The 14,417-nt window shown below is 50.3% G+C and overlaps 1 protein-coding gene across 3 annotated transcripts in view; it reads right to left on the bottom strand.

The window, feature by feature from the left end:
- Positions 1-14,417, bottom strand: part of ASAP1 (ArfGAP with SH3 domain, ankyrin repeat and PH domain 1) — a 2,040,747-nt gene that overhangs the window by 631,263 nt on the left and 1,395,067 nt on the right. For all 3 annotated transcript variants that reach the window (XM_078686749.1, XM_078686753.1, XM_078686750.1), the window contains one exon: positions 11,417-11,502. In XM_078686749.1, coding sequence (XP_078542875.1) covers positions 11,417-11,502 — 86 coding nt within the window. The remainder of the gene's footprint in view (positions 1-11,416; positions 11,503-14,417) is intronic.

Here is a 14,417-nt window from a genome sequence, read left to right as displayed (position 1 = left end):
GGGAAGGGCTCTCTCCCGAGGGAGTCACCGGGAACAAGCATGTCTTCGTACAGTTTACACTCAGTCCCGATAATCTTCCAAACTCACTTAATGATTGTCTTGCCCCTTCCAAAGCCGTATCCAGGTTTGCCAGGAAGACTAATAAATCATCAGCATATAGTGAGATAAACTGCCTATCTCTGCGGAAGTTTACCCCAGGGTAATGTCTCCCAAGTCTGACATGGGCAGCCAAAGGCTCAATGGCTAGGGCAAACAACAACGGAGAAAGTGGGCATCCCTGCCGCATGCCCCGCCCCACCAGACAAGGTGGTGAGCCCATCCTTCCTGTCCGTACCCAGGCCGTCGCCGAGCAATAAAGGATCTTCGTCCATTTTACAAAGGGTTCTCCAAGACTGAGTGAGTGAAGAACCCGGAACAAATATGGCCATTCTAGGCTATCGAATGCCTTTTCGATATCTACGGAGAGAACCGCTGCCGTGGGGGTCTCACTGAGATCCTCCCCCAAAATGCGAAGGAGGCGTCTCACATTGGTCGCTGTAGTACGTTTCGGGATAAAGCCCGCTTGGTCGCTGTGGACCAACTGCTCCATATAAGGAAGAAGCCTGGTTGCAAGGATCCTGCTTAATATTTTGTAATCATAAGTTAGCATCGATAATGGGTCGTATGCCCATGTGGCCAAGGGGTCCTTTCCCGGTTTCAAGAGGGGATTAATGATTGCCTCCTGTGTGGAGGCACGCAGCCTTCCTACGGACAGGGTTTCCTGGTAAACTGCAGACAATTTAGGAGCTAAGATATCAACGTATGTCGAGTAAAATTCTATTGGTAGCCCATCCGCACACAAAGTTTTTTTTATGCGCCATGTGTTTTATTGCGCTACGTATTTCCCACCCTAATGTGTCCGCCTGTTCCTCTTCTTGGCACGGTAATTGTGCTTCAGCTAAAAAAAACCCTAGTCCATCTCCTGTGTCTTGCAGTTTACTCTCATATAGGTCTGCATAATAGGTCAGGAATAACCCATTAATCCCAAGCTGGGTGTACTCCTGCGCTCCCGTCGGTGTAGTCAGAGCCAGAAAAGGCACCCCCCACTGGGCTGGGTTAGCCAACCAGGCCAGTAATGTGCTTGCCTTATCCCTTTCTGCATGTGCTTTTGCCAAATGTGCTTCATAATCGAAAGAACGTAGCCTCTCCTCTTGGGCTGCTACCCTCTCTCTCGCAGCCAGGACCTCAGCCTGCATCTCCCGATTCTCCGGGCAGGCTGTCTCCACCTGGCGCAAATGTCGTTCCTCCTTTTCTAAATCCTGCAGAAGTGTCTTCCGCACCTCCAGAATTTTATTTATGCATACGCCCGCACCACCACTATAAAAGCATCCCACTCCAGCGCCAAGGAAGAAGTCGTACCCTAGTTCTCCTGGAAATAATGCTCTATACCCTCCTGCATTTATGCTCGGAACACAGGGTCCTCTAACGCCTCCGGTAGCAGTCGCCAGTTTGGAATTGCAGATCTCTCCCGAGTCCAGTTTAACGCCAGCAAGAGAGGATTATAATCTGAAATCGTCCTTGTTAAATATTCGCTATGCCTTACCAGCTCATGAATGTTCGGGGTGCACAATATGGCAACCAGCCGTACATGTAGGTCATTCAAAGCGGAAAAGTAAGTAATCCCGGTCTCCTAAGTGCTGTGCGCGCCAAGTGTCTATCAACCCCCACACTTCCTGCCAAGTCCTTCGGGGTTTTCAGATTCTATGTATGGGAGCCTCTGGCAGTGGTGGGTGGGACCTATCCAACCCAATTTCTGTAATGGAGTTGAAATAACCCCCCATTATCACTGAACCGGTCAAGTAGGGAGCTAATTTCCCTGACAGTCTAACAAAGTAGGTCGCCTGTTCCACATTGGGAGCATACACACTGCATAATGTTACTTCCTTCCCACCCAAACATCCCATAACAGCCACAAACCTCCCCTCTGGGTCAACTAACCACTGCACTGGCTGGAAGGTAACCCCCACACTAACGCATATTAGGACATCTCTAGCAAAAGCAGAATAAGTCGTACAAAAAAGTTGCCCTTGCCACCTGCGCTGTAATGCCTGGCCTTCGGCTCGATCCACATTGGTTTCTTGAAAGAAGGCAATCTGCACTCCCCTACGTACCAGGTAAGCATGGATCTTGTGGCGTCTTTGCATTGTGTGCATCCCCCGTACATTCCATGTAATACACTTCCACTCAGGTGATGTCCCCATTGTGTTGGTTATCCCTTACCCATAATTGCACGCCTTCCAGTGGCTCGAACTACCCCAAAAACAACTTACAAACTCTCCCAAGAACCCCTCCCCAGAACAGGCCCTAAACAGCAAATACCCATCCAAACTAGTCACTAACAGTTCTTCTGGTATTTACCAGAAATTCACTCAAAGAGCGAAACTTAGGGGGTGCCCTAGAGCCGAGAAGATCTAATCTACAATTCCATCGAGTTTGTGCGCCGTACCCCACTATAAGAGAAAAGACTTCAATTCCTCCGATTGTAACCCAAGCGGAGACAGTTATACAGTAGAACTGCCCCCGCCACCATCAATTTAGTTATGTGCCCACCCCGACTGACCCCTCCCCCCAGGAGCAGAGGAACCAGGGTCAACCAACCCCTCTTACTGATCACCGGGATTAATACACAAGTTCAGGCGTCCACAAGTTCATCCGCCGTCCCAGGGGTGACATGTGGCAAGGGACCACTTCCCGTGTCTGACCCATAAGTATTCAGATCCAGCTGAGCCTTTGTCAGAAGCTGACTCTTCCAACAGCGCCGCTCCACCGGTCCGGGATATCTCCGTCACTGCTTGTAGCTCCGCTGTACTCTCTGTCTCTGTCTGAAACGTAGAGGGTTTCAGCGCTCCAGCGTCGTCTGTTGCGGCGCGCGCAGCGCAACGGCAATGCCTTTGTCTGCGTTTCTCTGCCTCTTCCTGCTGCACTTGCTCCCGTTCGATAAGATTCTAACCAGCTCCATGCCTCCTTCGGGTCATTGTGAAAGAAGGTTTTGCCATGCAGCGTCACTCTCAAGCGTGCCGGGAACATCCTTCATCCCAGAGGGCTCTCATAACTGCCAGAAACGATGCTCGATGACGTTGCACCTCAAAGGTGTAATCTGGGAACAAGGTCATATTATTATTGTCCACTCGATAGGGACCTGCAGTGCGTGCTTTATTCAAGAGCAGGTCCCTGTCCTTATAGTGGAGCAGGCGGGCCACTACCGGTCTGGGTGCTCTGCCAGGCGCCAGCGGTCTGGCCGACACCCAGTGTGCTCATACCAAGGTATAGAAAGGTGTCAGGCCCTCCGGGGCAACCTCTGTCGGCAACCACTGTTCTAGACAGTCCATCATGTTGTCCCCTTCCACTCCTTCAGGTAGGCCCACTACGCAGATGTTGTTCCGCCAATACGCCCTTCAGCATCCTCGGCCCGCCTCTCCAGTACCTGCAGCCTACGGTTAACCTCCCCCATCTGTACATCCAATTTTTTCTGGGAGGGTTCTAGGACTTCCAGCGTATTCTCGGCCTGCTTCACCCGATCAGCTAGTTTCGCATGATCTGCCAGCAAAAGGCCCAATCCCAGGGACACCTGAGCAAAGCCCTGCTGGAGTGCCTCCCTCGTATCCGTGAATGCCTTAAGGATCTGTTCCACCTGTTGCTGTTTCAGGCCCTCCGGGTGCGGGTCAGGCGCGTCCTGCCTTCACTGCTCTATCGGTTCGTCCTCCAGGTTCTGGGTGAGCTACCCCTTGCCGGCCTCATGGCTTCCCCATCGATCACAGTCCACCAAGGCCCCAGTCCCACCCAAACACTGTCCTGCCGCTCAATGCCTCTCCCGCCTTCAAGAAGACACTCCAGCCGTTAGATATGGGGATCAACGGGGCTCCATTTCCGTAGTTCGTTGGTCTCTTGGGGGTCCCCCGCTTCTCTACAGCTCCCTGTGTTAGCCCAAGGATCCTGTTCGCCTCCTGGCTGAGCACTCGCTGAGCAGGCGGGGGCAATACAAGTTGATCAAGCCCTACCCTCCCCAAGATGCTCTCACAGCGCCCCCAGCACTCAGCGTGGCTCAATAGACCTCACCAGGCCGATCCTCTTAGATGGAAATGTCTCAAGGCAATTGGGGTGGAGGCTGATAGGCAATCGTCAAGGAAAGGCACCGAAGCAGTGAGTCATATCAGCTCCTGGCAACAGGGGACATTCACTCTGGGTCGTCTGTTCCTACGCTTATCAGATCCCACAGTTCTCAGCTGTTCTCACCTCCAGCCTCCGTTCTTCTGTTGCCCTCTGCATTCACCCAGGACCACAGTAGAACTGCCCCGCGCCACCAACAGCATCAGGGACCGCTGCACCTCCGCAGGCCGGCCTCGCCCTACCTCGCGGGAGGCAGCGTCACTCCAGGCCCTCGCCGCTGGTACTAATAGTTGGGCTCAAACCCGGAATCAGCTCTGAAATGAGGCCTCGCTCTCCAGGGTCTCAGTGACAGGAGCCTCCATCAGTCTCCCTCCTCAGGCTGTCGCTCGCGGCCGCGGTCGTCTTCTGCTCTCTGCCGCCACCCGCTCCTTGCATCCGCACCACCAGGTGTCGGCAGAGTCACCGCCTCCGATCACACGCCGGGGGAGGGGCGGGGGGGGCAGTGTTCTGTCGGGCGACAGGCCGATGCAGCTCCCCGGCTCACAGGAAGGGAGAAGCGGCCATTTTGTTCATGTTCGACCCGGGCGGCGCACTTCTCAGGTTGTGGATTAGTGCCGGAGGGCCAGTTCCCAGCGGGTTTCAGCCTTTGCAATCACTTGCCCTTGGGGATGCCAACGCAGCTCTTCTGTAGAGGATAAACTGTGGGGTCGGCGCGGAGCTCTCCGCTCACGCGACCATCCTCATCAGATCCGAAGCCACGCCCCCAGGGATGACAGCAGCGCGTTATTAGTGGTTGCCAGGAGCGCTGGAAAACATTTGCTTGCAGCGCATCTAAGAGAAAGGTGAGTTTCTCCTCTAGGAGGGTGGATTTGGTTTTGTACGAAGAGGGGAAGTAAAGGTTTTCCTTTCCTCTGATGTCTCTTTGGAGCATTCCTGCTGCACAATCGCACATGGGGCCTCGGCCATGCGGCAGGAATGCCCACTAGACACAAGCGATTTCTTTTTTTCATCAATTTCGGGGAGCGGTCCCTCGGGGAAGAGTGGCTTTCCTTTGGGGAGCAATTAGTTTGGAGGTTTCTGTCCCCTTGGAGGCAGAGTGGCTTATATTTTAGTAGGTTTGTCTACCACACTAGGCCACCATTATTTTTTTATGTTGGGGAGCGGCCCCTTGGGAAAGGGTAATTTAGGGTTCTTTAAGTTGCATCTGCCTGGCAAGATTCCATTAAAGACTCAAACTAAGCACAGGAGCACTTCAAAAAGGAAACAAAACCAATGATTTAAAAGAAATGATGTGAACAATTCATGATTTTAAGCTGGGAAAGAAGAAATCAGACATATATGAGTGTTAGAACTGGGATTCTCTAGTTGGCTGAGGTAGATACCTTAGTCCAAATAGGGACCCTAGCTTCTAGTCAGGGTAAGGAGGGACACACTCTTGGATGACCCCTGCTCACCCTCTGGTAGCCTGGGACGAGCAGCCAGGCTTATCTCCAAGGCAATGTGATAAGTATTTGCAACCACACTCCCAGTAACACATTGATAACACCACAAATGGTCACCCCACTGGTTTCATAAAAATAGCTGTATATTTATAACAAGCATTGGCAATGCAATAGGTCTCGCATTAGGAAAGTTTGAGCTATTGGTATTGTAAATGACACATTTTTTATTTATGTTTTGTTTTTGAAAATAGCGAAATTAATAGCTTTGTCATTTACAATGCCAATAGTTATAACTTTCGCAAATGTGACACCTATAGCATTTGTAATGCAATATGTCTTGTATTTACGTGACTTACATGTCTTGATATTACAAATAACAACAGCTTTTAATTTTTTTTCAATAATTAATACTTAAATAAACGTTATAGTAATTTATAATGGCAATAGCTTAAAGTTTTGTAAATAACTTTTGTGAAGATTATGTTCAGTGTATTTTATTGTGACGAAAATCCAAGAACAGAAGTGAAATATTAACATATTTTTGTTACATTTGTAATAAAGTTTAAAACATTGAGAGAACATATTTGAACCAGGTGTTGTTGCACAAATTGATGCTGTGGTGGCGCTGAGTGATGTGATGGCCAACGAGTGATGCTGTGGCGTTCAGTGATGCTGTGGTAGCGCATAGTGATGTTGTGGTGACCCTGACTGATGCTGTGGTGGTATGGAGAGATGCTGTATGCTATGCTATGTTTTGTTTTGCTATCCTATGTTTTGTTTTGTTATGCTATGCTATGTTTTGCTATCCTATGCTTTGATTTGTTATGCTATGATATGCTGTGTTTTGTTATGCTATGCTATGTTTTGTTATGCTATGCTATGTTTTGCTTTGATATGCTTTGTTATGCTATGCTTTGTTGTGCTATGCTATGTTTTGTTGTGTTTTATTATGCTATGCTTTGTTTTGCTGTGCTATGTTTTGTTATGCTATGCTATGTTTTGTTGTGTTTTATTATGCTATGCTTTGTTTTGCTAAGCTATGTTTTGTTATGCTATGTTTTGTTGTGTTTTGGTATGCTATGCTATGCTTTGTTGTGTTTTGCTATGCTATCTTTTGTTATGCTATGCTGGTGGGGATGTGTGAGTGAGAGTGAGGGTGAGTGAGGGTGAGTGAGGGTGAGGGGGGTGAGGGGGTGTGAGGGTGAGGGGGTGTTAGGGGGTGTGAGGGTGAGGGGGTGTTAGGGTGAGTGAGGGTGTGAGGGTGTGTGAGTGAGTGTGTGTGAGGGTGAGAGTATGTGAGGGCGCTGGGCGTGAAGGGGTGTGAGGGTGTGTGGGTGTGTGAGGGTGAGGGTGTGTGACGGTGTGAGGGTGTGTGAGGGTGAGGGAGTGAGGGTGTGTGAGGGTGTGTGAGGGAGTGTGAGGGTGTGTGAGGGTGGGTGAGGGAGTGTGAGGGTGAGGGTGTGTGAGGGACGGTGAGGGTGTGTGACGGTGAGGGTGTGTGAGGGGGGGGTGAGGGAGGGTGAGGGAGGGTGAGGGGGTGTGAGGGTGAGTGTATGGGGTTGTGAGGGTGAGGGTGTGGGGTTGTGACGGGGTGAGAGGGTGTGAGGGAGGGTGAGAGGGTGTGAGGGAGGGTGAGGGGGTGAGGGTGACGGGGGTTAGGGTGTTTGAGGGTGAGGGTGAGCGGGTGTGTGAGGGGGGTGGGTGAGGGTGAGGGGGTGTGAGGGTGAGGGACTGCGTGTCTGCTTGTGCGAGAGCGCGGTGTCAGAGCTGTGTGTGTGTGTGTTTGCGTGGGAGAGTGCCCTTTTTGAGCTCCTCTTAACTTCCCTTTGCAATGCCTGAATTGATCAGCAGCTACTTTGAATTGTCTTCACTTCTAAATGAACATCTTTAACCATTTCTCTTTGGCCACCTCTGATGTCAGTGCAGCTTCCTGCACAGTGACGTAGCTCTGTGCTTATGTAGGTCTGCCTCCTTGGACAGTGCGGCGCCCCTGCATCGAAAGGGGCCCGTGTGGCTTCAGCTGCAGCTCCCTTTCCTTTACAGGGAAGCAGGCTGGCCTGGGGGAAGAAGGGCGCCAGGGGGTGACATTCACCCCACAGAGTTCAGCGAGGCATGCCGTTCAGTGCAGAGCACAGGCACGGGTGGCACCTTTCTACAACACTTACATGATCTGGGAGAGTCTCAGTTAGTGCGTGAGCTGCAGTCTGCACAGCTCGGACAGCACAGAGCGGTGATTACCTCTCAGTATTCCAGCGTTGTTCTGTCTTCAGCTCAGGCAGCGACTTGGGCCTGTTCTGAGTTAATGTACGTGCTGTAGACAGGGTCATTTCGTGAAAACAAATGCACAGATACATGACGACATATTCGCACCACCGGGTTAGAGTATTTAAAGCAGTGCTCTTAAATGACTTTGTGAATAGCCTGCGAACCACCTGAATGGGAATGAAACGGAATATTCAAGGATTATACATATGCAACTAGCACAAGTATAAAGGACCGTCACTGGGCCCTCTTTTCACTTTTACTGATATATAGGAGAGAGTTGGACGTTTCCGGGCACATACACACACATAAATGCTTTAGTGGCTCGGCCCCAATGAGTTGGGATGGTCTGCTGCGAGGAGAGTATGTCTGCCGCGCGAGCCCCGCCCATTTCCTCTCAACACTTCCCCACCCCCCCCCCCCGCCATATTACTCCAAGGTCGATTTGTTGAGCATAGCATGGCAGCAAAAGCCTATGCTTTCACAGCACTCGTACATTTGGAGTACCACGGTTTTATTATGCGGCCGCGCCGGGATTCAGACCCGTGACCCTCCGCAGCAGACACATTAACATAGTGCGCTTTCTCACCTCTGATACGTAGCATACGGCAGATAAAGTGTTGCACAATATCATATGGAAACAAACATTAGACTTTCCGTCTCGTGACCCGAAGCAGGTGAGTTCCTTGCTTACCTAGTGACCTGCGCATTACCTATACAGCCTCCTAGTTCCCCAGTATGGCCTTTACAGCGCGCCAGATATCTAACCAGCGCTGAGGGGCGCTCAGCCAATGGCGCGCTAGCAGGGCGGAGTCCCGGAGGCGGCCGAAGGGCAGGAGCTACGAATCCTGCGCAACCGCTGTCCTGCCCCGCCCGTGCACCGCAGCCGCCGTTCCTGCAGCACACCGCAGGTCCCGCCGGAGCAGCAGAAAGTTAGCATGCTGGAAGTTGTCAGCCTGTCCCTGCTCCGGAGCCCCTGGCCGCGTCGCCCCCGCCCCCGCCCGCCCATCCATTCATCGGGAGCCGAGGACCCGGCGCTCCATGAATGATTGTCCCCAACAGCAGCGGTGAGGAGCGTGTGCCTGCGCGCGTGTGTGTGTGTGCCTGCGCGCGCGTGTGTGTGTGCATGCATGCGTGAATGTGGCTGTTGCGTGTGTGTGTGTGTGTGTGTGTGTGCATGCAGGAGTGTGGCTGTGTGTATGTGTTAGTCACTTGTTGAGAATGTGGAACAGGAGATGTGCATGGCGCCGGGCTGGGCGTGCGCACCCACGAGGTGAAATCGCCGAGGGCTTGCGCGTGCACATCCCGTCTCAGATTCACAGGAAGTGGCCAACAATAGATACTTCGCTGGACGCAATGCTTCGCATTGCTACACCAGCTCGACCTAAAAAGGAATACGATGAGACCCAACAATAGAATTTCAACATATGCAAATTCGTAATATTTCCCTTGGCAGGTTATTAGGCCATCACAATCACTTGTAGGTTCTTGCGCTATTAATTAGCAATTCACCATCTCTAATGCAGTCCTAATGCAATGCTATGCAGTTCGTAATGCAGTAATAAGACAGTCCTTAATGCAAGAATCAGGCAGTTCGTACTGCAAGAATAATGCGGTTCGTAATGCAAGTATCGGGCAGTTCGTAATGCAAGAATAATATGGTTCGTAATGCAAGTATCAGGCAGTTTGTAATGTAAGAATAATGCGGTAAGCCAATCTGGCACCACTAGGCCCCAACAGCAGAGACAACGGTTGTAAGCTTAAAGTGGCGACCCAGTACTGCTGGGCAGGTAGGGGCTGCTCGGGGACTCAGCGCATCTAACGCGGTGCAGCAGGAGAGAGATCGGAGCACTCCTGTACTCCTCCTGCACGCCACCCCAGGCCCCACACATCTTGCGGCTCCCAACCGGAATCAAAGCCTAACCACGGGGGCGATCCCGATCACATTGCAGCTCTGTTGCTTAGGCGAAGCTGTAGCCGGACTGGTTACCACGCTGCCTTCTCATTCGTTGACTATCTTGAGCAGATTCCTTTTGGCCAACAACGATCATGATCCCTTTCAACTTGTTGCTTCCTTATCTTAAAGAAATCCTTTGGCACGTGGCGTCTCAGGGCGACAGCGGCGATCTTTACTCACAGCCTCAGTTACGATGACGGCTCGGTGCACAAACAGCATTGCAGCAGCGTGGACGATGTTTCACACTGCGGGGGCAATGTTGTTACGGGCCACCTCATAAACAGCACCACAGACCACACGGCAGTCTCAGGCGTTCAAAAAGCACACGCACACAGCGTTGCTGAGAAACACTTGGAAACTCTTATGTTCCTGAGTTTCCACAACAGTGGACCAGCTCTCCTCGGGCCCTTGGAGACATGCTACTTCAGGACACAGCAGACAGCAAAGTCCTCTCAAGCAGTGGGACACAGCACACAGCAAAGTCCCTTCTCCTCTCCTTAGTCAAATCAACAAACTGCAGGCCAGTGAGGGCAGTCCAAGGGCAATCCTTCTCTTCAGTGTCTTCAGCTGTTCTTTGGCAGAGGTTCCTCCTGACCATGAAGTAGTTTCAATACTTTTTCAGTATGGATTTCAGTCTTGAGTTCAGGGATTTCAGCTCTTACATTTATACCCAATGAATGCCTTTGAAGTCTTTGTGTTCAGAGGACTCTGACCTGGGTGTCTTCCTGCCAGTGCACACCCTCCTCCTTTGGTAGTCAGGGTCTGGGGCCCAGATACTCAGCAGGAGGTGGAGCAATCCTCTGGTGGCAGCAACACAGCCCACATCACATGGTTTAAGACAAGAAGCCAGCAACTTCTAAAAGCGTGGTGTCTAAACACACAATTCAAAAATCATCTTCACAAAAAGATGTGTTATTAAATTCGGAGTTCAGGCACACTAAACTCCACCTCTCCATCTTATGCCTACGGGAAGACATGCTGGAAACATGGGACACAGCATTCCCTATTCTGTCCTATGGGCAAGATGGCCTTGCAACAGTGAAAAACAAATTTGGTAGTATTTCACTGTCAGGACATGGTACACACATCAGTACATGTCCTACCTTTCACATACACTTCACCCTGCCCGGGGGAACTTGGGCATACTATAGGGGTGTCTGATGTGCACAAAAAGGGAAGGTAAGACCTGACAAGTTGGTGCACTTGCCAGGACAACAAGGCAGTTAAACTGTGCGCAGGCACTGCAGTGGCAGGCCTGCGATCTCTTCTTAGGGCTACTTGTGTGGGTGGCACAATTAGTGCTGCAGGCCCACTAGTAGGATTTGCATTACCAGCCCTGGCACACATAGTGCACCTTACTAGGGAATTTACTAGTAAGGCAAACATACCAACTATGCACAACCAATTACCATAGCACTTTATACAGGGAGCACTTGCACTTTGACACTGATCAGCAGTGGCAAAGTGCCCAAAGCATCTAAATCAGCAACATAATGTCAGAAAAAGGTCTAGGAGGAAGGTAAAAAGTTTAAGGAACTTTAGCCGAAAAGGGCCAAGTCCAACATTGAGCATATTCAATACGCACTCCAAAACTCGAAATCTCACATACCAGTTTTGTACTAAAAAGTCAACCATGTGTAGAGAAGTCTGGTCAGCTGTACGGATTGCAAAATGAAGTGCTGTTTCTCCTGGCTCCTGAAAAATAAAGACATGTGCAAAGAGAAGATCATTATTATATTTTTTAAGATTTTAATCTGGTGTTTAAGCCTACTACATATGCAAATCTACAGTCCAAATATACACACATATACACATATTAGACACAATTAATTAACCTATAAAACAATGTATTTAAAGTATAATCTAAAGAACCATTTCAATATGCTGACCTTATAACTTCTCTAAATTGGGCACACACCTAGCTAGCTAGGACATCAAGATTCAGTGCTGTGCAGATGAAACACAACTCTACTTAAAGCTTTAATTTAACAGCAAAAACAACCACTGAATAATTGTTTCTCCACCATCCAAAACGAGTCGAAAGAAACTCAATAACCTTATAGCAGAGTTTGGCTTGATGGTTAACAAGTATCACAAACCACAAGAAAACAAACGTACCTCAGCCAGTATGGCTCTCAACTATGGGAGCCAAACATCCTCATTAGGGAGCCATTTATTCAATTCAGGATGATTTGCACACCAATAACTGGAAATAGGAGCCCAAGGGGATTTCCAAAAAAGAACAGGATGACCTCACACACCTGGGTGTCTTGCTTTATCATTGGCCATGCTAGCCAGAGAATGCTCTTGTGGAGGGAGGCCCTCGTTGTAGATAGCGGAACTATTCAGGGATAATCTGGGGAATGGGAGATCTTGGCAACTAAAAACCCAGTGCACAGACGGGTCCCTGAGGATGGAGTCCTCAAGCTCAATATTTGCCCGGGGAGAGGGGCTGTGTGTCACCTCTTTATAATAAAGCCACGCCCTGGGAGATCAGGTCCCCATGGCCGAAATAGGCCTGGAAGAGGGGCTGCATGCCCCCCCACCCCCATAATTTAAGTAATGGGCCCCGGGGATGGAGACCCCAGGCCAAATACGGTAAGGAAAAGGGGGCCATATATCTCTCATTAATGGCCCTGGGGGCCCAAACCCTCAGTGCCAGGCTGCTATGTCCCGGGGTGCCCACCCGGCACATATGGGGTTTCCCTGCCCGCACCTGTGCGGACAGGGAAACCTTGGTTTTCTCAAGTGTGGCGGAGCAATTTAAAGCTCCTGCTAAATGAGAGGAAGCAGTATCTCCTCCCAGCAGGTGGGAGCACGAAAAATAGTCTCACTCTTTTGGAGCGAACATATCATCTGTTTCCCTGAGTATGTGAAAGGGGCAGGGAAACAGATGGAAAAATAGCTCCCGCCTGCAGGGAGTAGAATTTTTAGCTGTTCCATGTGGGCGGGAGTAATGCTGGAGCCCGCTGGAGGAAGGGAGCCGATTGGGGACAGGGGAGCATTGGGTCTTCATCCGATGTTTCCAACAAATAGGCAGTGGGAGCCCTGGGTGGGCTCTAGGGCATCCACCATTTAGTGGAGTTTAAATAGGGAGGGAGGCACGCGGTGGCAGCTGCGTGCCTCCCTCCCTATTTACAAACTGGCCAGAATCCAGTGGCAAAGTGAGCACGGGACTCACGTCTGAGCATACCCTGCCACACTTATGGCGGCCAAAAGCGGTACAAAAGGGGGTGGTGATGGACGGAGCATCTGAATCAATCAAACACTCACACCCAGTCAAAAGATCTGGGTTTAATCCATCACCGTTCTTTAGCCCACTCTGCCACCCCGGTTCAGACATGGCTATATGCAAATCAGTCTGAGCCTGTGCCTCATGGGAACAGTCCAGCCCAAACTGCCAAGCCATGTATTCCCTGGACCGGAAACAAGCTTCCGAGGACCGGTTTCTGGCATTCCAGCCGTCTTCAGCCCGGCTTGCTTGAATCCAGTGGCAAAGTGAGCAAGGGACTCACGTCTGAGCATACCCTGCCACACTTATGGCGGCCAAAAGCGGTACAAAAGGGGGTGGCGATGGACGGAGCATCTGAATCAATCAAACACTCACACCCAGTCAAAAGATCTGGGTTTAATCCATCACCGTTCTTTAGCCCACTCTGCCACCCCAGTTCAGACATGGCTATATGCAAATCAGTCTGACCCTGTGCCTCATGGGAACAGTCCAGCCCAAACTGCCAAGCCATGTCTTCCCTGGACCGGAAACAAGCTCCCCCTTTTAAATATGAAGTGTGTACCATGGGGCACCCACCACTCACTAGGCGAGCCCCATGAGGTGGGGTCCCTGAGCACAATATTGGCCCCCCTTTTAAAATAAGGTCCAGCCCGTGGAGATGGGGTCCTTGGGCCAAAATAGGCGTGGGGGGGGGGCGTTTGTGTGCTTATCTCCCCCATAATTTAAGTGATGGGCCCGGGAGATGGAGTCTACAGGGCCAAATATGGCCTAGGGAGGGGGGATCACAAACTCCACGTCCCCTTAAAGAAGGTGGCAGGCCAGAATGGGGTCTCTGGGGGGCAAAATTGGGCCGGGGAGGGGTGCTGCGTGCCCCCACCCGGGTTGACTGCCTTTTAGGGGGCGGGGGAGGTTCGTTATAGTATGGTTCAGATTTTACACACAAAAAAAAACCATAGCAATTCAGCAGTTAAGCCATAGAAACTAGAAAATGTGCCCTAAGGTAACAATAACTGCGCTCTCGCAAATGCACTGCTAATTACCCCACATATATTGCATCATTCATGACATCATTGATAATATCACTGCAACATTTGTGGTGAAATTGTTGAGAAGGAAAACTGTGCATGGGGGGAGCGAGTTAAAGTTATCTTACGGCACGAGTTATAGTTATGTGAGATAACTATAACTGCTGAATGTGTGTTGTGTGTAAAATCTGAGCCTAACTATAACGTCCCTGAAACCTTTCGTTTTTTAGTGAATTTCTAAGGTTTTTCAAATTCTATTTCCTAACTATAATTTCCCTGTAACCTTTGTTTTTAAGTGAATTTCTTATATTGTAACTCTGAAAAAGGAGAGAACATTGTAATGTGAACGGTGG

Source organism: Lissotriton helveticus, chromosome 4_1, assembly GCF_964261635.1.
Source record: "Lissotriton helveticus chromosome 4_1, aLisHel1.1, whole genome shotgun sequence".
Taxonomy (NCBI): domain Eukaryota; kingdom Metazoa; phylum Chordata; class Amphibia; order Caudata; family Salamandridae; genus Lissotriton; species Lissotriton helveticus.
This window is presented reverse-complemented; position numbering and strand designations above follow the sequence as displayed.